Source organism: Mus caroli, unplaced genomic scaffold (genome assembly GCF_978045245.1).
Source record: "Mus caroli unplaced genomic scaffold, Mus_caroli_1 scaffold_3, whole genome shotgun sequence".
Classification (NCBI taxonomy): Eukaryota; Metazoa; Chordata; class Mammalia; order Rodentia; family Muridae; genus Mus; species Mus caroli.
The window spans coordinates 60,140,207-60,163,395 of record NW_028227258.1 but is presented as its reverse complement, the minus strand read 5'-3'; the positions used below and the strand labels follow the sequence as shown (position 1 = coordinate 60,163,395).

Below are 23,189 nucleotides of genomic sequence, written 5' to 3'. Positions count from 1 at the left end.
ACAAAACACGTTGGAGTCTGCAATGGAGGTGAAGAACTGATGCAAGCCAGTCAAGGCCACTAATAGGAACACAGGAAGGAACAGGTGCCTGGTAAGCCAGAGGAAGTGGGACACGGACCGACACTTAGCTGAATTTATAGACGATAAGTGTGTGTGATGTGCAAGGGAAAGAGCTATGATCTCTGAAAACAGAAGTAGATTTGGTGAAACAGAAAGACTAAAGCTAGCTGCAAAGTACTCCTGACAAAGAGCCGGACATGGCATCTGTTTGAGCACAGTTGGCTTCAGCAGTCTTAATGTGTAACAGGAACATGGCACCCTGTTTTAATGAGGGTCAGAATTAAGGGATGTTTTAGAGAGTATGTGCCAAACAAATGGGGAGGGCCAGCAAGGCAAGATGGAAGACACTTGGTTTGGTGAAGATGTTAAGAGTCAAAAATGCCATCACAGAAAGGAGGCCTTCTAAAGCACAGGATAAGAGGAAGAGGTACAGATCTGGAGTACTGGAGATTGGACCAAAGACATTAGGAAGTATCCAACCTGCAGCCCAGAGACTACATATACACATCCCAGAACAGCTGAGTGAGGCCCAGTGTACTCTTTGATGACAATGTCATGTCACAAGTCAAAACTTGTGACACTCTGGAACAGAACTATTTGTACCCTTTAAATATCAGCCACATCACTTTGTTCAAAGAGATATCTCTTCAGGTGAAATCTCTTAAAAGAGCAACCACATAGGATATGTAGCTATTTGGAGTCTCTTATTAAAACGGCCAATAGATAACCCAGGTGCTGTTGAACCCATATTATTTTAAAATACTGTGAGACCGGCCATAAACTCATTGGTAGACCCTGTGCCTGGCATGCTTTAGACTACTGGTTCCATCATCCTCATTTGCATGAAACAGGTATGCGAAGATGCTACTTATGGGAGGAACTGGCACCTGGGCTTGAGGTCCACAGCAAAGATCAGCTTGTTAGACACCCTGGAGAGAAGATTCATGGCCTTCAGTGTAGCCAGTCCTCCCACCCCATCCCCCACAGCACCAAGAGTTGCCATCTGCATGGTGCTGCTGAAGTTGACAGTGGTCACAGTCTCTTCATGTCCATGTTTCCTAGAACCTAAAGTTTACTATTAAAGACCTAAATAAATAAATAAAGGAGCATAACTGACAAATTTTTTTACACTTTTAAATATTCCTTTATTTCTCACACTGAAAGCTCTGTTCCATCAGGTTCTAATACATTTGCACTGATAAGAAATCTCATCTGCGTCATGTAAGAAGGTGAGTGACCGGTACCAAGGAGGAACCCCGCATCTCTAGGCACTGCTAAGGAATAGTTCAAGCCTACACAAATACAGAAGTCAGAGCTTCTAATTGAATCCAATGGAAATTTTACTTTTTCATCCCTATCAATTTGGAAATGGAAGCTTCAGGAAAATCAAGTTCTCATGCATATTGTGAGCACTTGCAAGTGTGCGCGCGCGGGAGCACACACACAAAGGCCAGGTAGCTGGATTCTCTTTTGTAAAGAGCACAGATCGTGTTAATTAGCTCCATCCTCTGCAGTGGATGGTCAACTCGCCTTCCTATATAAACACACATGAGAATTTGCACCAAATCTCAACAGCCAGGCAAAACTCTAGAACTCAAAACTCTTGAAGCTTATACTTAAAGTACTTTTTAAAGTGATAGGTAAACAAGATGGAGGCACTTGAATTTAAAAAACAACAACAACAAAAACCCCAACAACAACAACAAAAATGCACAACATTTTTTTTCCCCTCAGAGAGCTGCACCAATAACCCCTGAGAGGCTGCCAGGACTTTTAACCATCTCTCCTCTACCCTCTCTCTGGATTCAACCAGTTAAATTAGACTGCATTCCAAAATCAGCTGGGAAAGTCTGTCTCACACTAGTGATGTAACTCCGACTTTGAAAGTTAGAAAAGCTTTCAATGTATAGAATCACCTCCAAGGGTTTTCCCTAGTGTAAAACCCTGTTCGATACTCAGGAAGTAATACTGGGGGCTGGGGGTGGAAGGCACCAGCCTGCCTCATGCTTAGATAACTATACTTTAATCCAGCCTCTATAGCAAGCCTTTGCATTAAGACTAGCCATGCCCTGAAACAGGGTCCCCATCCAAGAAAGATCAATAGAAGGAAGTGCTCACAACGTTGGTTTTGAGTGGTGCCATTTCCCAAGACTGAAGCTATCTATACTGGGTAAAAATTCTAGCCCACCATGAAGGGCTAGTGTCGGAGGTCAGCTGGAAGGAGAGCAGATTGTGGGCTTTAGCAAGTCGACTATTACTGCATTACCACAAAGCAAAGACACACAAACACACACACACACACACACACACGCAGAGAGAGAGAGAGAGAGAGAGAGAGAGAGAGAGGAGAGAGAGAGAGACAGAGGGGAGAGAGAGAGAGAAAGAGAGAGAGAGAGAGAGATCACTATGACACAAATTCCAAATTAAGTCAGACAGGAAAGAATAAGCACTGGAAAGCCAAAACAATCCATCAAGAACGGAGAATCTTCTCTACTCAACGCCGCTCAACTGCCAGGCCTAGGTGCAGGCCATGCCTCAACCCACAGACAGTCCCCCCAGGAATCTGACTTAGAGGCATGAGGAGTCACATTGAAATGACTGACCAAGGAGCAGCACCTTTCTACCACGGTAAGGCTGAAGGGTGAGCCTGAAGCTCCAAGCCAAACCTCAAGAGTGTGCATCCTGCGCGCTCAAGGGTAAAGATGCTGTTTTCAGCCCAGCTGCCCTTGATGAGAAACAGAATGGAGAACCAACTCGGAAAGCAGGTCAGAGTTCTGAAAAAAAGAGCAAACGAAAAAGACTGCTTTCATTTAGGTTACAGCCTGCGCTTGCCCTTCAGTGCCCTCTGCCAAGGCCGGGTTTCACATTACCCAAGACACACACACACACACACTACTAGATTCAGTACAAGGATGTCTGGGGCACATGTGAGCAGCACAAAAGGCAGGCTTCAGATAAAGCTTCCTGACATCTGAAGTGCACGGTTACCTGGCCTGTTCTGGGCTGGCAGTTGGCTCACACAGAGCAGGTAGGCACAACTCTAGTGCAGACATCCACAAACCAGGGCTTGAATCTTAAAAATGGAGCTTTGGTCAACGCCACTTTTCACTATAATGGTTCTAGAACACACATCAATTCTCCAACCACAAAACAGCGGGGCAGACTAAAAGGGACCTATCAAGGTGGGGCCATCATCCAGTGGTGGTTTACAACTCCTGTGTCTCCTCTCTCCACCCTCAGAAGACAACTATGGTCAGACTGGAAAAATGTATGTATATAAAGCGGTAAGAACGCCAAGAAGATGCCAGAAATTTTCCAGTGTCTTACTTGTCCCCAAGCCTTGTCACAGCTGAAGCAGTCCTGCTTTCCGCTTCTATTAGCAAGTGCTTACATTCAGGGAGGCCCCAACACACTTCAAAAGCTTTGATTGGACAAACCTAGTTCTGTGCAAACATATTCTCCTTTGATTACAACTGTAGCCTTTTAAGGTCATGGATGACCAGTAGTTTTCAAAGTTGGGTTCATTTTTCATTACCTTCCTTTTAACCCTGAAACAGCTCAGGTCTCCTCACAAAACCCAAAGCCAATGAATTCAAACCTAACTAAGTAAGATTCCAAGGGCAGTAGAAACTAGCTATACTAAGTCTTCTGGTGACCTAGCTTAACGTGGACCGTGAAGATACATTTGATCAACTCTTGGGAGACTAAGCAGCACATTCCAGAAGCAACTTAAAAACACAGCACTAGGAAAAAGTCAGCCACTTCATTTTTGTTACTATGCCTTTTTTTTTTTTTTGCATAAGGAAACCTAGATTGCTTAAAGCAGACACAAAGCAGTAGCTCGGATCTTTGGATTTTTACGGTCACTGAACAAAGTAGCAATTGAGATGGTGGATGTGATGGAGTCACTTCAGAAATCAAGCTTGCTGGCTGGCTACGCCGAGCATCTCTCCCCTGGATATCCTAAAGCAATGCATTCTAAAATATCCCACAGAAAATTTCAAAAAAGGGAAATCTCTTTTCTGAACCCACTAGGTAAAGCCACAGTCGCCTACATCCCTCTCTGTGGACTGCTTGCTTTGGGCCAGCAATTAACACTGTTTTCCTTCCAAAGTGCAGAATAGAAATGTAATGCTTAAGTCTACAGAATAAGGAAAATCACTCTTGACTCGGCCCTCTGCACAGGGCCAGACCTGACACTAAACCCCCACTCCCCCGCAACTTGGAGAGAGGAAGTGGAATTCGAGAATGGTTCCACTGGCTACTCTCTTCTCCTGAAATCCCTGAATTTCCCAGCTGTGGAAACTATCTGGGGAATGCAATGGCTATTTTTGAAGGGATTGGTGGAGAGCGGTCAGTGGATTCCAGCAAAAAACACCTTTTTCATACTGGGAGTGATGTGCATAAAGGGCTTCCAATTAAAACGTGGGAAGAACCTCCTGTCAGTCATGTCAGTCATGACAGTGACGCCCAGGCACAATGCACTCCTTACACAGGAAGAGCAAATAAGCGTCAGTCATCAGAGAGCCAACAGGGGTCGGGGCAGGGGGAATGTGTCATTCAGTAAGAATTCCTTAAAGAAACAAAACAAAACCCAAAACATCCGTGTTTCCTATCGACAATCACCACCCCTCCACCACAATTCTACTTTAACGTTATGTTCCACATTTTATTTTGTTTTCAAGTTACATTTCAAGAAAAAGGTCATTTTTTTTCTCCACAATATCTCATAATTCCTTGATAAAGCACAGCATATACCATAAACCACTTCCAACCAGATCTCAAGTCTCCAGCTATTGGCTTTGGTTTATTGATGAATGAAATTCTCAGCTCTGCCGATGGGGACTAGGCAGACACAACTTAGTCCCGTGAGTGAAAATTCAGTCACAAAGAGCACCCTCACGGTTTATCAGTTTGGGGAGCTGACTAGAAGCGACCCAGTGAGAGACTATCAGTGCATCTCTCACATGACTGCTAAGAATCCTGAATGAGAGAGCCTGCAGAATCTACCGAGGACTCAGCTGAGGAGAGCGCCTGGAACACTTTTCATACGCTGTCCGACTCCCCCAATCTCAGAGACTGTGCCGAGCTCAGATCCCATGTGCTAATGTCTGGGGAGTGACATGTTAGTGACTATCTTAGAAAGATGGTGAGAAGTCACGCCTCCTATTGCATCTCCCTGAGTGGCACTCAACTATGGGTCCTTTTAGGGTTGGCTCACGATAGTCTGTGGACCTATTGCAATGGGTACAAAAAGAAAAACAGAGTCAGAGCTGAGTTCCCCTTCGAAAGCCAAACACCTACATCTAGAAAGAGGCTCTCCTACCTGAGAGCCCCTGCCCTAACCGAGTTCCCACTGTGGAAACCCTCAGGTTAGTTACAGGGCAGCCATGTAGGATAAGGCTGGCTGTAGGTAATTGGAGGGTGCGCAATGTAATAGTTGTTGAAGTTGCCATCACTGACATAAGGAGCTGGCTGGTAGTAACAGGTGACGTTGGTGGCACTGGGGATGATGTTTTGTTCTGCCAGCACACGCAAGGCCAGGAGAGAGATGAGGTTCAGGGTCTGCCTGCGCTCGTGCCCCATGAGGCACACGGTGCTCTCGTTCACTACCCTGCGGAGAATCATGAGGTAGTCGTACTTGCTTCTCTCCTCATCCGAGAAGTGGTTCTGAAGGTAGGTCTCCAGCTTCCTCTGCTGTTCCAGGATGTCGGGGAAGTCGATGAAAAATCTGGAGCACATGTAACGCTCCAGGGTCTTGATCTCCTCCTGGTCGGCAGGCCTGAAGTCCCGCACAAGAAGGTTGCTGTACTTAAGGAGACCCCCACCACGGATTTCTTCAGGGTTCTTGGTGGCGATCAGCCTGTTCTGAAGATGGTCAAAGGCTTCCTCAAAATCCCCGTACATACTCTCCCCGATCACTGTGGGGTGGAAATGCTCGGAGATGGGATTACTGGAGCAGTCATAGAAAAAGAGCAAAGAATCTAGGATGATCTGGAAAGAGTCCACGCTGAACTCAAACTGACGCCGGATGGAGTCGACAAACTTGAGCTCCACGTTTCTCCCGTTCTTGTTGGAGAGGGAAATCAGGCTCCAGCGGTCTGTGTCTGTGCAAACCTTCACCAGCTTCTGCACGTACGCCTCCTTCAGGGTGACGGGACTGATTTTGAGCTTATTCACGCCCTCTGGCAGAAAGTTCAGAAGGGAGCACAGAACCACGTCTCTCACCAGCTGAAATTCTGCCTCTGTGGGGAGAGCCACGTGAAAGATCAGATCCAGATCTTTGCAACCCAAGCCATTGTCTTTGACCAAAACGTGGCCAGCTGCAGAGCCGTTCAGCCGGACATCCTGCACATTGATGCCTGCCTCCTCCAGCCGGCCTCGGACAGTCTGGACAATGTCCTTCAGGGTTATCTCCAAGGTTGGAAAGTTGCCTCGCCCGTGGATGGGCACAACCTCAGTCAGTACCTCATGCAGCCGGCTAACCTGATCCCAGTTGAGCACGCTGAAGGACTCAGAGTCCTTGGTACTGCTGCCCTCCTCTGCCATCTTAGGGGATGTTCTGGCCAGGGGAAGCTGAAAAGTAAAAAGGAGGGAACCAGTTAGGATGCGCATGGGCTGGGAGAGCCAATGAATGAGTCAGTTCAGAGGCACTGACCCATCTCTGAACAATTTCCTGGAAACAGCAGTCAGCAGTGCCTGCTGCTCCACACAGTTTTGACCAAGAGTAATACCCAGCGAGGCACAAGCTCCGTTCTACAGCAGGGTGGTAATGCACTACTTTGCTTTGTGTGGGTGCTCTAGCTGCTGCTGGTGTGCTTGACCTATGCGGGGGAGGAGAAGGCAGGACTGCTTTACATGAAGAATAGCAAACTAACCATGTCATCTAAACAACAATGAAGGACTTCTAACCGCAGAGAGAAATAGACCCTGTAGGTTTCACTAATTTCCTCCTGGTTCTATACAAGTTACTTCTGCTTTTAGCTCCCTAACTAGATCTTGAATGGGTGGAGGCCTAAATCCCAATAACCAGTGCAACACACACACACATTCACACATTCACACACACACACACACACACACGCACACATGCACTCATACTTACACACACTCTGTCACACCAACACACACACACATATGCACACATACACACACATTCACACATGCATGTACACAAACACACACATACACACCACTGACCCACTTGCTCCCCACATAGGCCACATCTCTGCTCTGGAAGACAGCCACTTCCTTTTCATATATGGCCATGGTCTGTCCTACAACAAATACCATGTCACGTGGGACAGAAGGGAGTTGTTTGTAAGACCATGATGGTGGTCAGGCAGAAGTTAGATCACCTTTGCAGTGAGAACATCCTTCTGCAAGGATGCAAACTTCCAAAGGCCTTCCTCAGAGTTCCTTGAAGCTCCTTAAGACGAATATAGTTAAAACAGAATACCAGAAGGAAAGGAAGCACTTCGCTTTCTTCACATGATGGAACCACAAAGTTTCCCAAATAATTGAGTGTGCACATGCATGTAGCACACTGGGGACTGAAACCTGGGTACAGAGCATGCTGGCAAACTGTCTACACTGAGCTACACTTTCACCCAGTGCCAGGGAAGTACATCTCACTTTTAAAAAGATGAAAATGGTAAAGCTCTGGAAATCCCAATACATAAAAGCAGACATCGGTTTCTTAGAAACCCAAAGTGCTTGTGGCCTTGTGTGGATTCAATGTCATGTAGACAGACATAAAAGCTGAAACAAAGTCTCCATGCAGTCTTCCAATTTCACCGTGACCGGTTTCCACCCTGCAAAGCTATGTGCCGACAGCATTCAGCCAGCCATGGTCTCATTGTGTGGACGCTGCTGCTTTTTAATGCACATCAGTGCATTCTCCTTGGGCTCCACCATGGATTTCTAGCCCGCCTCAGTCCAGGGATTTGTGGCTGTAACAGTGCCAGGGTACCCAGTAATCACATGGAGATGAGCTTTTACGGTTCCCATCACAGAGATAGATGGCAATACCAGACATGGTTTATACAGCTCTGGTGGAATGAGGTGAATACAACGGACAGACAGACAAAAAAAAAAAAAAAAAAAAAAAAAAAGAGGCTGTCCCCCTGTTGGGGCCAAAAGAAAAGCAAAGAAGTGTTCACTTATGGAGAGGCGGACACAAAGTTACAAAGCCAAGTCGAGCTGCTCCAGTAACACTGGAGCAGAGGAAAGCAGGTGCATGGCTGGAGGTAGCAACGATCTGGGGCTGGCAGGAGCCTCTTGAGCCAGCACAGGAACACACAAGTTCAGGAACTGCCGATCTGCTCAGCTGGAAATGACCCACCCTAACCCAGGATCAAAGCAGGCTCTAGTGGGCTCTGGGGCTGGGTGCCCCTCTGCTTGCTTATAGGAAAAGATGAAAAAGGCTTCAAACGTCTGCAGCTATTTAGATCATCCTAGCATGGCTAGCCTCAGTGATGGATGGGCAGCCTGGATGCACACCTAACATCTACTGGGGCTGGCATTTGCCTTCCAGCCAGATTTGGGACAGCTGGGTTCTCTTTTCTCTGTGCTCACTGTACACTTGGTGGTTCTTTGTCTCTTCCCTCCCGGAGCGCCCGCCCCGCCCCTGCCCTTTTTTTATGAGTGGTATACAGGAGACTTATGCTTGAGCAAATCCAAATGATTTCAGGAAGGTATTGTGGTCTGAGCCTTGTTTTGAGCCACAGCTAGAAGCTAGACCACCTGCAGTCTGGTGAGGTGGCTTTCAGGCTGGCACACTGGCACAGTGGCTTTTATGCTGTCTGCCACCTGTTACACTTCCAAGGCTCACGCGTTTAACGCCATGTCTGAGAAGTCACAATGTGGTCACCAAGTGAGATGAAAGGAACAACTTTTAAGAAAATCTTGAAGATTCTATGTCCCAGTGTAGGGGAATGCCAGGGCCAGGAAGCCGGAGTGGGTGGGTTGGGGAGCAGGGGGAGGGGAGAGGGGATAGGGGATTTTCGGAGAGAAAACTAGAAAAGGGAATAACATTTGAAATGTAAATAAAGAAAGTGTCTAATAAAAAAAATTTAAAAAGAAAAAAAGAAAAAAATCTCCAAACAGAACTATGTGGTGCTAAAGTCAGGACTGTTCTAGAACAGGACAGAAGGGCTCTCTAGGACCACAGAGAATCCAGGAGCCATTAACTCTTTCCTTTGGGGTAAAAAGTGCATGTGAGAACACTTTTACACAGCTTCATATTGTCAGCAGATTCAAAGTTAAAACCTGTGTTAGACTGGGTACCTGTAAGGTTCACAATGGATGAAGGGGCAGAAATAGCCAGAAATGTTCTAAAAACTATGGAAATGAGCTAAACCAGCTTGTAAGAGAGGAGAGAGAGCCATAACGATAGAAACTCTACTATCAGCACAAAAAGAACAAATTGTTGGAACAGAATTTTTTAAATATGTAAATCAATACATATGAGGATTTACTATGAAGAAGAAAGCATTTCAAAACAGTAAAAGAGGTCATACCTAGGATCACATCACTTAAAGAGTCTGAGATAGGAGGATTGAAGTTTGAGACTAGCCTGGGCTAAAAAGAGACCCTGACTCAAACAAATGAAGATGCAAACAAAAAACCCCAATCCAAAAATAAAAAGAGATGGTGAGGATTTGGATAATTTACATATATTTAAAAGCTGGTTCCACATCTCCTGCTAAACTAAGATCTAGTTGGTTGGCTCACTGACTAAAGACTAAGATCTAGTTCAGTGGTTCTCAACCTTCCTAATGCTGTAACTCTTTATTTAGTACAGTTCTTATTGTGATGACCCCTCCCCCACCAACCATAAAACTATTTTCATTGCTACTTCATAACCCACCACCATGGATGGCAAAGCTCAGTCTCATGTGGGACAGCAGACACCTCTGCTGCACAGCCCTGGGATCCTCAAAGAACTATGTGGGTCTCAACTGTTAATTTCCGTTATCTATTCTGCTTCTACCCCCTCTCCTCTGATGTCCTGTAGAGAGAGTTGCAAGGATGCACAGAGATCGTCATAAAGCTGGGAGTGCACGTCACATCAGCAGAAGAGGGAGAAACAATCCAACACGCGTATGCAGCCATGCCCAGAAGCATGCAGTGGTTCAAAATAGCAGTGCCTGCTCTGTGTTTATGATATAGAAAATGCTTGCTTGTGTAAAACTGGGCATATGCAAAACTCTATGCCTAAACACAACTCAGTCTGAACCAAGCAACATCCTCATTCTGGGATGGATGTGGAAAAGAAAATGCATTTTGTGCCCTTTGGATTTGGATGTATTCATTGATAGAAATTTAAAATTTCGTGACCCACATTCTAAAATCTTTCCCTTAGAGAATTCTATTCATGTGTCCCTAGATTAAACTTGCTCAGTTCCTCCCTTCCTCATTCCCACATCCAATTATCAAATACATCAGATGTACCTGGAAGCTTTCCCTACCCCTTTAAACATTGACCTCTGTAGGGGAAGCCAGGGAGAGAAGGATTTCCCTCTGGAAAGCCTTTCATCAAGTTTCTACCTAACATACTTTAAGAATAAAAAGACATCCACTGCTTATGTTAAAAGAAAAACTCAAAATGTCCGGTCTGCTCATCTTACCACGACTATACAACGTTCGGTATCAAAACACATTACCTACAGTTTCCCAAGGCAGCTGCTTCTCACCTCAGATCAAGCAAAGCTGCCTCTCGGTGCCCTCCCTCCTGTGGGATGCCCTCTTGCTGATTATTGGCTACAATCTTAAGAATTCTTTTTTTTTAAGGCAGTAAGTAGACTTTTAGAAATTCAAGACTCTGATGCTGGCATCCTCTATACCAATTTTTTTGGACGTAAATCCGGAGAGTGGAGTAGGTTTTGAGGGGAAATGGAGTCCATAAGAAGCACGCTATGGGCCATGGGCTGGTGGCACAGTCATAGGATGATGGTTTTAATTCTCCCATTCTACCACAATTCAGGTAGAACAAAGCCGGGCTGGCCCAAATGCATTTATAAATTTAGGCAACGTACCTATGAAATTCTGGGCTCATTAGAAAAATAAAAATTGATAAGATCATTGGCAGGGCAAGGATGGTATTGTTGGAGAGGTGGCTTAGTGGTTAAGAGTGTGTGGTGCTCTCGCAGAAGACCTGAGTATAGATATGCGCACCCACGTTGAGTGACTCATAACCAACTGTACATCAAACTCCAGGGCATCTAATGTCTTCTTCTGGCTTCCTATACTCATGTATACAGACCCACACAGAGACACAGACATACACACATAGTTAAAAATAAATTTCTAAATATATATAAAGATACTATCGTTGACATGCAAATGATTTTAAATATCAAAAGTATATCCCTAAAAATAACTTCAACATTGGTTTTACAAGAATAAATGCTACTTACAGCCTTTGGTGCTTAGATAACACACCACACTTAGTTCAACAGTTTCCATTTTAATTAACTGCTTTAAGTCAACACTATGTGGCCTCCACACAAAAGAATCACATGAAACATACATGCTCAGCCCAGGAAAGGCCCTGGACCAAGGCAAATTCTCCTTAGCAGAACTGACACAACAGTGGCAAGGAAACAAATGAACATGACATCCAGTGAGGTCAAGGCAATGTCTGAGGAACAGCTCCACTGTGGTTCTACACAGACGTAGTCAGCAAAGGTGGTTCCGGAACTGGTCACTGGTTTGAGCTGAAGTTCACTTACTGGAGCCTACCATCCACGCCAGAGGGAACGGAGCAATCCTCTCTTCTGCCTCTCTTGTAGGCTTAAGAATGAAGAGAAGGAGCCGGGCGTGGTGGCGCACACCTTTGATCCCAGCACTTGGGAGGCAGAGGCAGGCGAGTTTGAGGCCAGCCTGGTCTACAGAGTGAGTTCCAGGACAGCCAGAGCTATACAGAGAAACCCTGTCTCGAAAAACAAAAACAAACAAACAAACAAGAATGAAGAGAAGGGCCATCCCCTCTCCGAAGTCTTGCCCCACGTCCCCTGGGGGGTGAAATTCCCTTTCACTGCTCCTGAATCTTTTTAAACTGTGCATCTCTTTCATAAATGTGCATCTTCTTCTTAAAGCTTTTCAGGTTGGGCTAAGGGCCATCCATGGGCAAGGACCAAGTCTGGGCACAGACGTGAGGCTTGGGTGACATATGGGCATAGAGCAAAGACACCCCAGCATGGGGCGGGATCCTTTCTGTATCTCTTCCACACAAACTCTTCTCTCTCCTCCCCTGTGTACGAGAGGACTCTAGGGGCAAAGAGACTTAAAACCCTGGACATTTAAGCAGAAGAAAAAGTGGTTGAGAATAATTCACTGTACACCATGCTGCCTCTCAACATGGTGACCCACGAGAGGGGAAACCACAGGTCAGGCTTATTCCTTATCCATTATATAAAGTACAGGGCAGATGGTGTGTAAAACCAAAGGAAATAACACAGAGAAGCCGCTGCTGCAATCAATTCCCAGGTAACCTTCACAAGCCAAGCTTCCCCCATCCCCAATTTAAACAGGATGGCTCATAATGAGCACAGGACCTTGTCCCTGGAGCCAAGGTCCTAGTTCTTGGAACTGTTGGCTCCTCCCTCAGGTCCAAGGGGCCCTGGAGGGCAGGAGGTTAGGGGACAACAGGGAACAGAGGTCAAAGCCCACGAGTGCACTAGATAACCTCTTCTTATTGCTACTCAGACAAGGATTTCTAGAACAAAAAGTTACTGGTTCAAAAAAAAAAAAAAAAAAAAAGCAAGCTGCCTTCTGCTGGCTCTGACCATGGCTCCTCTCCCACCTACTGCCTCCTGTTTGAGTGGATCACATTCTACTGCCTGCTCTAGAACCAAAGGATTTAGACCCTAAATCCTCCAATGTGGCTTAGTGGTAGCTTTCAGAGACCCCTGAAATTATTCACAGGCCAGCGTGTCTGAGAAGTCCTACTTCTTGAAGGGGCTGCACACCTGCTGTTTCAAAACAAACACCCTCCAGTCAGCCCCATATTGTTTCCCACAAGGTAACTTCTACCCATTCTGCAGCCAGGTACTGACCAAGGCATGGTCCTCTGGGGGTGCTTTGCATAACAGAAGCCACTACAGCTGTGGCCAGAGAACAAGAAATGCACCTGGATGCTCAGCCCCAGGAAAACTTGCCACATCACAGTCAGTCAACAAGACCATGATGTCAAGGGCTCTACCTACATCTGACCGGTCTGGTTTCTACATAAGCAGTATAGGGCAGGCAAGATGCCTCCACAAGTAAAGGTGCTCGCCACCAAGCAAGATGATCCAGAACCCACCTGAAGGAAGAAGAGAACCGACTCTCACAAGTTGCCCTGTGACCGTCACACGCATGTTGTACAATAAATAAATAATTAGGAGTCTTTGAAATCCCTATAAAGGAGATGCTATTTCCACTTATTTCAGGGGCAGACACTGAAGAACCAAGCAGATATGTACATTGTAAACTGTCCAAGGACTCACTGCTGGTCCATGGCAGGAATAGGATTGGAGAGGTTTCTTATCTCTTCAGGTGGGTAAGCGGGTGGGTAGCTGTGGTATATTACAGAGTGGGAGAAAACTTTAAGAACTAGGTCTTCCGGTGGCCATGGGAGGAGGGTGGCACCAAGTAGAAGGAACAGGAAAAAAAGCACAGAGGTGTTTTGATCGGAGGGTAGCACAAAAAGGTGCTAAAGGCAGGGCAGACACATGTAGAAATGAAGTACCTGATGGCTGTCAGGACAGAAACTGCTCCCCACATAGTCTTGACAACTTTGGGATATATCCAACCTCACTGGAGCTGCCAGAATGGCAGTAGTAAGTATGGGCACATTAGGGGTTAATGCTTCAGAGAAGGCGACTGCTCTAAGATGCTGGCTAAGTTGGGGGTGGGGATGGTTGATGTTAGAGATAGCAGGTTCAAAAGAACAGAGAAGACAGAAGTGGAAGGAGCCAGCCAGTCAGATGGTCTGAAAGGCACAGAGAGGATGCAGTAAGGGCAGATCAGATTTGTCAGCAGAGGGTGGGCATCACCTACAGAATAAATAACCAGTAGGATGTCATTTGGTGACTGGGGGATCAAGAGTGTTGGTCCATGATAAAGCAACAGGAACAAAGAGAGCTGCTCTACAGCCAAGAGGGCAAAGAGAGCAGGAGCTGCTGAGCAAAGGGGGCCAAGGAGATTTATAGAGTTACCAGCACCCCAAGGGCTACATGGGACATACCTGAAAACAGAAATAACCTAGGTCAGACCATAAAGGCCCACCCAACTGCAGATAAGACATCAGTCACTTCCCACACATCCATACTGTTTGGACTTACGAGTCTTTGACCTGAGGGAAAAGAGCCAGAACCCAAGTGTGCACGCACATGCATTTACACATCTACATGTGTGTGCGCACTTATGAAATAAAGGGTTTGTGTCTACTAAGTTCAGTGCATGCTACCGAGGGGCATCCCAGGCCTCAGCCAAGTTCTTTGAGTGACATCTAAAGCCAGCAGCTAAAAAGTGAAGAACAAAGCCAGGGTTGAAGTAGATTTGGCCTTCTAAAGAGATGTCCTCTCTGTCTGTCTCTCTCCCTCCCTCCCTGCTTTTCTGGAATCATAAAGGCCAGAAGTTATCTAAGGCCTAGGGCAACAGAGAAGCCTTTAGTGTGTTGGCTTACAGCCGCTCACCACAGCCTAGATTCCCACTGAAGAGTTACATTCTGGAGGCCCCCAAACGCATTTAGAAAGTACAGCCAAGAGAGACACTCATATGTGTGTTTCGAGTATACAGACGAATCCAGAGGAGAAAGCTCAGCAGGGTCAGATGCCTTACTTTTTAAGGGCAATAAAGTGTATTCTACACAATTTTCTCCCAATAGTGATGTTTACTCTGCATTATCAAGCTCATGGATGCAGAATCATCTGTGTAACAAATCTCTGATTATGTCTGAGGTGTCTGAGAGAGCCTTCCAGAGAGGTTTCACTGAGGTGGGAAAAGACCCACCCCGAAAGTTTGCAGCAGTTCCCAGCAGGTTGAATCTGGGACTGAATAAGAAGAAAGCAAGCGGAGAACCAGGATTCATATCTTCCTGATGTCTAAGTAGAACTCGCTCTCTGACTGTTATTACCCCCACCCCACCCTGCCATGCTCGTGCACCTTAAAGCTGTGAGCCGAAACACACCCTTTGTCAGGTATTTCTCACACAGTCCTATTAACAATTAACCCACCCAAATGCCCACCATCCATTCTAACCCACCTCATGATAGCTGTCCCTGGCCAGAAAACCATGTCCAGAGAAAACATGTCTACATTAGCGAGATACCAGCCCTCACAGATGTCTTTTTCTCACTTTCAGGCTCCTTCACATTCAGCCGGAGCCCTCAGTCTATTTTCTCAGGATTATCAGTAGCCATTTCACACGCATGTTTACCAAAGGCAAAAAGGTTGGTCAGCTTCCCACCGCAGAGTCCCTGAGGCACAGAAAGGGAGGGGGCTGCCCTGCTGTCCACCAAGATCCTCACCCCTCTACTGAAGCCAATACCCAGTTAGTTATCAGTAACTGTGCCCCGTCCAGACACTACCTGAACATGACTCCAAAGGGAAAGCTGTTTTCCACCTTTCAAAATAGGATGCCTAAGCAAGTGTGGGTGGGGAGATAAGACTAGAAGGAGTCATGCTGGGGCTTCGAAGGCACAGAACAGAATCAAAACACCGGGGTGGGTCCAATAGGCATGGCTCAGAAGTGCAAATGCTCAAGAGAACACCCTGAAGTCACTGCAAATGTGAGTATTAACACTGTCAGAATGCAGACACCATGGGTCGGCAGCTAGGCAGAAAGCCCCTGAGTTTTTCCCCCAAGGTGTCAACAGGAAGCCTTGACTGCTCAAACTGAACTAGAAATGAATTGGCTGCTGCACCACGCATTTCTAAATCAGACACTACTGGTATGAACTCACACAAAGGGCTTCCCAGACAGAGCCAGCCCATTTTTGTTTTAGAGGTGGACTCTGTAGAGGAGGACCGGGCCACACGCCTCAGGTTTATTTCAAAGGCTGGATCACCATCCAACTCTCCAGCGGAGAGCCTAGAAAAGCCTTCAGCTAAGTAAAACAAAAACTTGAGTTAGTTAAAAGTGGCTACAAGCTCTTCTGCCTAGTCACTAGCTGCATCCCTGGGTCTTATCAGGAAAGGGACCAGTAAGACTTAGCTCTCAGATGCAGCACTTATCAGGGTAAAACATGTATACACACCCCATTCATAAATGTCTATGTGCAAGCTGGCCTCCGTTTCAGGGCTGTTGGGAACCACAGGTTGTCCACTCAGGGTAGGGGTATTAAGGTAGCAGGTGACGGACCTCTGAGCATAGGAGAGGGCAGAGAGAAACGTGTTAATCTTAAATACATCAAGGGCGGGGGGGCATAACCCTGCATGGAGAAATAAATCCACAGCACAATACTTACACAGGCAGCAACTTCCTGAAAGGTGATGCTCTATCAGCGTCGAGCCGCATGAGCCACGACTCTAGCTCACCAGCATGACTGCCCACAGAATGTCTGTCACTAGAGATCCCAGACATCTTCACCTTGACAGCTCACTCCTCTTGCATGTTTGTTTGAATTTTTAATTGTTGGTAAGTTCTAACTAATGACAAATGGTTGGCAAATTTTAACTGTTAATAAAAATCAGCCCTGGTCCCCTGCCAATCAATCTCAGATTTCATCTACATTTCTTCCAGCTATTCTCTAAGAAAAAAAAAAAAAAAAAACTACTAAAACAGGAGCAAGAAATGGAGAAGCAAACAACCTGGGTTTTGTTTGTGTGGTTGGTTGGTTTTTTTTTTTTTTTGGTTTTATTTTATTTTATTTTGGTGTTTTGTTTTGTTTTGCTTTGTTTCTTGGTTTTTCGAGACAGGGTTTCTCTGTATAGCCCTGGCTGTCCTGGAACTCACTTTGTAGACCAGGCTGGCCTCAAACTCAGAAATCCTCCTGCCTCTGCCTCCCGAGTGCTGGGATTAAAGGGGTGCGCCACCACGCCCGGCTATTTTTTTATTTTTGAGGAGTCCAATCTGCCTCGCAGGATGGGTGCTCATCAATAAGCCAGCGTGGGGACTGAGCCACGTCTCACATTTCCTCAGCTACCCAAGTGCCTACTGTGTTGTAAGCTCTCTCCTAGGATTCTGGGACCTGAAGGCAGGAGACAGAGATCCCTGCCCACACAGAGCATACAGCCTATATACATTCTCCAGTAACTCTGCATAGCTTACTATTGCTTCTCACATGCAGAGAACCAGGATTTGAGAGTAAAACACCGTGTTCACATGGGCCAGACTCACACCACCCAATACAGTAGCCACAAGCTCTCGAAAGTGCATAGTGTATACAAAATATAGCATAGATTCCAAGGACTTGATATAAAGGAAGGAAAGAAAATATCTCCTTTACGTGTTTTTGCACAGATTATTAAAATAGTTAAGCAGACAAATCGATTTATTGTTTAAATGAACTTTACCAGGTTTTTGGTCCCATATGTTTCTGGGACAGCACTGACTCTGTCTGCTACATAGTTAACAATAAAGAAATGAAAGCCTGAAGTGGTCAGGGGTCTGTCTGGATCAGTGCCCAGGCGCCCCCCAGTGAGGGGCAGCCTACAAGAGGCAAGGGAGAAAGCACAAAGTCTACAACAGTCTGGAATGGGGCACAGCAGCAGTGGCGGTGCCGGCTTCTAGAGGAACAAGCCAGAGCAAACACCGTGTGTCTTCTTAACCCTACTCTTTCCTCTATATCCCCATAGTCCACATGCTAGCACTGGAGCCTCAGACAGCTGCTGAGTCCTGATGCCTGACTATGTCTAACTATGACAAACAGGGGCAGGGGTCACCACAGTGCATGGGGGAGGAGGGGTGTCAGAGACAGACAGACAGGCCACATAGAAGGTGCCTGGTCTCATCCTGTAAGGCCAAGTATGGAAGCTAAGGGATCCTGGGTGGAATGAGGGGATGGTTCATAATCCCTGGATAACTTTCTTCAGTTTTTGTGATGGGGCCGGACGAGGAGGCAATGGGGGATGGCTAAACAACAACAACGCCCTTCCGTTCAATATTAAAATTTTTAAATTAAAATAAAAACTAGAAAATGTGCAAAAAAAAAAAAACCCCTATAACATACTGGAGTAGAGAGATGTATGGTGAATGGTGAAGCAGTCCTCTCAGAGGAGAGATCCATCAGAGCCTGCACAGAGATCAGAGGGGAATGGACTGTGTTCAGTTGTTTTTTTGTTTGTTTGGGGTTTTGTTTTTTGTTTTTTTTTCTATCCAAATATCTAAGTCTGTAATTTGCACAGCAAAGGAGGCCAGCTAAAGAAGACCTGCCCATGGGACAGCAAGAAAAGCATCAGGAAATAACAATCTTGGAGGAAGGTAGGGTTAGGGTTAGGTTTAGGGTTAGGGTTAGAGTCCTCAGGGATGGGCAGATCCTAGGCGCTGAGTGCTCCAGGCACACAGGACTGAGCACTGGCCAGAGCCAGGGAGGCGGGCTGATGCTCTCATCTAGCTCCTGTCCACAGTCCCCTCTAAACCAGGTCAGCGAGGACAGTGAGAAACAAAAAAAGTCAAAACGAAAGAGTCAGCAGAGCAAGCAGCTGAGTGAACACAGGGGAGAGAGAGAGAGAGCACGAGAAAGGCTGAGCAAGAGAGAGTGAGCTAGGGCTGGGAGGACAGGGAGGGCTGAGGTGCTCAGGGGTGGGGCTAGAAGCCGGCCAGCCTTAGAAGTTTCAGCTGTTGATCAATGCAGGCACCTTTCCTCTGCTCCAAGCCTACAGAGGTTTCACTAAAAAGATCAAGAAACCATCCAGCCTTGTGAACCAGGCGCTCCTGACACAGAAAGCAAGCTCCATCTGGTCCCTTAATCCAGCAGGATAGCCACTTCAAGCATGCTTCTGCCTCTGCAAAGAACAGCAGGCAGCACCCAGCAGAGAGAGTGCATATTCACATGACAGACGCATGTCTGCACACAAGGCCATGCATGCACTTTCTAGGCAGGGGTGAGGACTTTGCAGTGACCACAAACCCACACTTTTCTGGGGTCCACGTGCAAGGACAACTGAGAGAAAAACAAGTTCTTCAAGTATGTCAGAAAGCCAGGCCAGCTCAGCTCACCTCTAAAGCTCTTCCACAGGCCTTTCACATATCATTCCCTTGGCCTGCCTGCCTGGCACCTGGCACACACCACTTAGGAAGCACCTTCTGACCCAAACACCATTATCCAAGAAAAAGGGACCACACAGTGTAAGGACCCACAGTGGAAAATGCTCTGAAACCACAGAACACAGAGCTACTTCGTGTCAGTAATTACTTCTTCATAGGAAGGGCTTTTTCCCCCTGTTGTTTCAAAACGCTCTGCAAACACTTCAAGAACAAGCTCCCAGGGCCCAGCTGTACAGAATATTAATTTGAAACACTTCAGAAGACTCCCTTACAAAGCTGAGTTATGTAAAGATGTTGTCTATAAACCTTCTGAACTCTAAGCCAAAACTCCCTTTCAATGAACGCATCCAGTCAAAAGGTTACAAAGCGGGAGAAACCTCAGGTTCAAGAAATTAGAAGGTCAGCTTTTCTCAAGTAGCTTTAAGCTCACAAGCACTCCTTCAAATATGGAAAAGCTGGTGCCATCATAATACTATTTCAACAGCTACAGTCAAAACAGTGAGATTGTAGAAGGTATCTCCCCATATTGGCCTGTTACCTCAATAATGAGAAAAAAACCAACAGACTAGTTTTAAACCAAGAAACACCTCAGATTCTGACTCACTCCCTATTAATCTCCAAACATTCAGAGAGAGATAGAGGAGAGAGGAGAGAGTGTCCAGGATGTCAGGAAAGAGATAAGAACCCCCTAACCATCATCTTAACTCTTAGCCCATCTTTGCTTCTACAGCTTTTCTTAGTAATATAGGCTGTCCTTCTTCCATGGCTGATTCTACGACAGCATAGCATAGAAGAGAGATGAAGACAGGGTACTACTTAGTAGATGAAGCTGGGAAGGGAGGACAGGAGGGAGGGAGGAAGGAAACATTCAATGCAGCTTTCCAGTTCTGTTGCAGCTGAGCCTAACTAACAGTACAACAGGGCTCAACAGTCCCCTTTTAAATTGCTTTCATTGCTGAGTGGTTCCTGGACTTTCCCATGGGCAATGCAATCTGCCTGCCCTTGGACACTGGGGGATGCATCCCCACTGGGGTTGGTGATGGGAGGGCAGAGGCTGGAAGTCCTGCAGAAAGCTTGGTAACTATACTTGCAGCAGAGCTAGAAAAGCTGGAGAGTAAGCCCTTGGCACTCCACTCACACTCAGAGCAACAGGCCAGGGGCCAAGTCCTCCCTTGTGAGTTCACAAACTTAATCTCTAGATACAAGGTAGGTATTATGGGAGAAACTCAGACTAAAGAGTGTGACTGCTGGTTCTCAGTGCACACACTAAAGTTACTCAAAACTTCGGGACCTTTCTTTTAGTAACAGTCTAGAGATCGCTCAACAACCCCCACAATTTTAACTATAGTAAGCAACATCCTGTGTATATACTGGGACAATTATTCCACACATCGAACTCGCTCGCCATCTAAAAGTTTCTTAAACCAAAGTGTCTCTTCAGAGAGAAGGTTTCAGCTGTCCGATCCGGATACTAAGATACTAAGCCCTCCATCCCCACAAACAAGGCCAGCAGAGGACAGGACTACTGGTGGTTCAGCTGTAGCAGCTGGGAGACAAAAGTGGCTCTTCGTTACTCCTCACCCCACACCCTTCGACTGCGGGATAAGATGTGGAAAAACAATCACACCTCCGGTGACTTCCAGCAAGATAGAATTCTTGGTAAGCCTTCCTACCACCCTGTTGGCTGCCTGACTAGCTTTCTGGCTCCCTCGCTGCCTTGCCAAGCAAATTACAGTGGAAGTTGTTGCAGCCAGCAATGGCCACCTCCTTCCCAGAGTAGCGGGGGCAGCTGGGGGCCTAGTTTAGGAGGATTTGACCATCTTAACTTTACTTCCAGAACACCAAACTCGTCATAATTCAAACTATTACATACACAGCTATTCTTAATAAATCAGTAAGTCTATTAAATCTTTCATTGTAAGCACTTTATCCTCAATTGAGGGAGGAGCTTAAGACTTGGGTCCGGGCTCTCCACATTAAAGGTTGAGAGGAGAGAAAAGAGGCCTAGACCACCTAGGGATGACAATCGATGCCGGTGGAAGTTTTGCATTCTTGAAACTCCAACAAGGCATTTCCTCACCAGCCATCCAGGACTTTGCGGTCTCCTGCCCTCCAGTCTGCCCGCGCTAGGTATAAAGGCTACCAGCTGGTACTGCAGGTTCCTCAACTTCTTCCTATGGAGAAGCCTCTCACCCTCCTCGCAAACTGCGATAAAGAAGTTCCTGACCGGACGATCCGGGAGCGGCGCCTCTAAGCCACCGACAGCACCGCTATCAGAGTCAACTGACTGACTACATGGCTTTCAGCCTACGCAGTAAGCGACTTTCGATCCCCAAAGGGGAGGAACCAGGTTTCACAGCCGCTGAATTCTCGAGAAGTTTCCGAGAGACGCGCAGCTTCGATCATTTGGCCGCGCTCGGTGTCCACAGTCCCAAAGGGAGAAGGATCTCAGCCGCCATCCCGGGCACCGAGCCCAGGAAACTGCCCTCCCCTCGCCGGCCAGGCGTTAGCCCCGACCGCTGCGTCTTCATCTGCGCCACCAAAACCGCGGGGTTCAAAATCGCCCGGGTTCCGGGCTCGGTGTGCGCACCACAGGGGCGCAGCTCAGAGCCGGAGCACCGACTAGGTGCAGGGAAAGAGCCCCCTACACTCCGGCTGCGGGGCCAGCAGGAACTCGCCCAAGTTTCCCAAAGCCCGGTCACAGTCTCCGAAAAGTTTGCGCTCCTTCACAGAGGAAAGTTTGCGTGAGGGACGCGGGAGCCGGGCCGGTCCTGACACCTGCTGGCATCTCTCCTCCATCCCCGGGGCATCCCACCAGGCTCTGCCGGGACTGACACTAAGCGGGAATGCGCGGCTCCCCCCCCCCCCCCCCCGGAGGGCCGCAGCAGCATCCTCCCACTGCGGAGGAGGGGAGTGTGGACTCACCTGGGCGTTGGAAGAGGAGGTGACTGAGGCAGGTGGTTGGCGTGGACAGCCCCCAGCAGGAGCGGAGCGGAGACTGCGGCCCCTAGACAGCTGCGGCGAGTGAGCGGTCCGGCCGCCGCCCCCTCCGATCTTAACCGGCCTGACCACTCCCCCGCGCCTCCCCGCCCCTGCCCCCGCCCCGCGGCCGGCCTCCCGGGGGAGCCAGGGCGGGGCGCGCCGGCCAGGGCCCCGCGGGATCCTTGCGCCCCGCGCTGACGGCGGGGGGCCGGACGAACGCCGCCCTCTGATTGGCTCCTCGGGTCAATGGTTGCCGAGAGACGAGTAAACCTCCGGCGGCGCAAAGGGGCGGGGTGACCAGGAGGCAGCGTTGCGCAGGCGCAATAGAGAGGCGCTTTGTGGGCGGCGAACAAACTTTGGGGTTGAGGGCACAATTTCCCTCTGTCTTCTCCGCTCCTCTCCGCTGTCTTCTTTAGCTTTCCCTTGCCTAGACTGTCTTCCCCTCTACCCCGCTTGTTCCCTGGCGGGCGCGTCTTCTTTCAAACTTTTAGGCGCTCCTCGCCCCAGTGCTCTCCGGTTTCCGGGAGCCGGGAGTGGAAGCCCACGCCTGCCTCGCGCGGTGTTTGTGAAGTCGGAAAACTCTTAGGTGGGCCCTGGAAATCTTTCTGATTCCTCGAGCAAATTGGCTGGAGGTGAGGTCGTGGTCCTGGGGGGAAGGAAGCAGCTGTGGCCGCGTGGACCACCTGTGTGCAATTGGCTAACCCGGGAAGCCATCGCCAAAGCCTTAAGCACAGCTACTCAGCCCTCCAGAGAGCAGCGCTGGTCTTTGCTGCTTGTTACTGCTCGCAGGTGTGGGACACACACACACACACACACACACACACACACACACACACACACACACACACACACACACACACACACACGCTTGTTACTGCTCGCAGGTGCGGGACACACACACTTACACTGCCCTTAATTTCCTTGCACATAGTTGATGGCTCCGCTTCAG

At 47.6% G+C, this 23,189-nt stretch overlaps 1 protein-coding gene across 1 annotated transcript; it reads right to left on the bottom strand.

Moving 5' to 3' along the window:
* Nucleotides 1-1,180: 1,180 nt before the first annotated feature.
* Tent5c (terminal nucleotidyltransferase 5C) lies at nucleotides 1,181-22,327 on the bottom strand. Its single transcript, XM_021158689.2, has 2 exons — nucleotides 22,184-22,327; nucleotides 1,181-6,636 (listed from the first exon to the last, which is right to left on the bottom strand). Exon 2 carries the CDS (start codon nucleotides 6,607-6,609, stop codon nucleotides 5,434-5,436), a length of 1,176 nt encoding a protein of 391 aa, XP_021014348.2. The 5' UTR covers nucleotides 6,610-6,636; nucleotides 22,184-22,327; the 3' UTR covers nucleotides 1,181-5,433.
* Nucleotides 22,328-23,189: the final 862 nt, after the last annotated feature.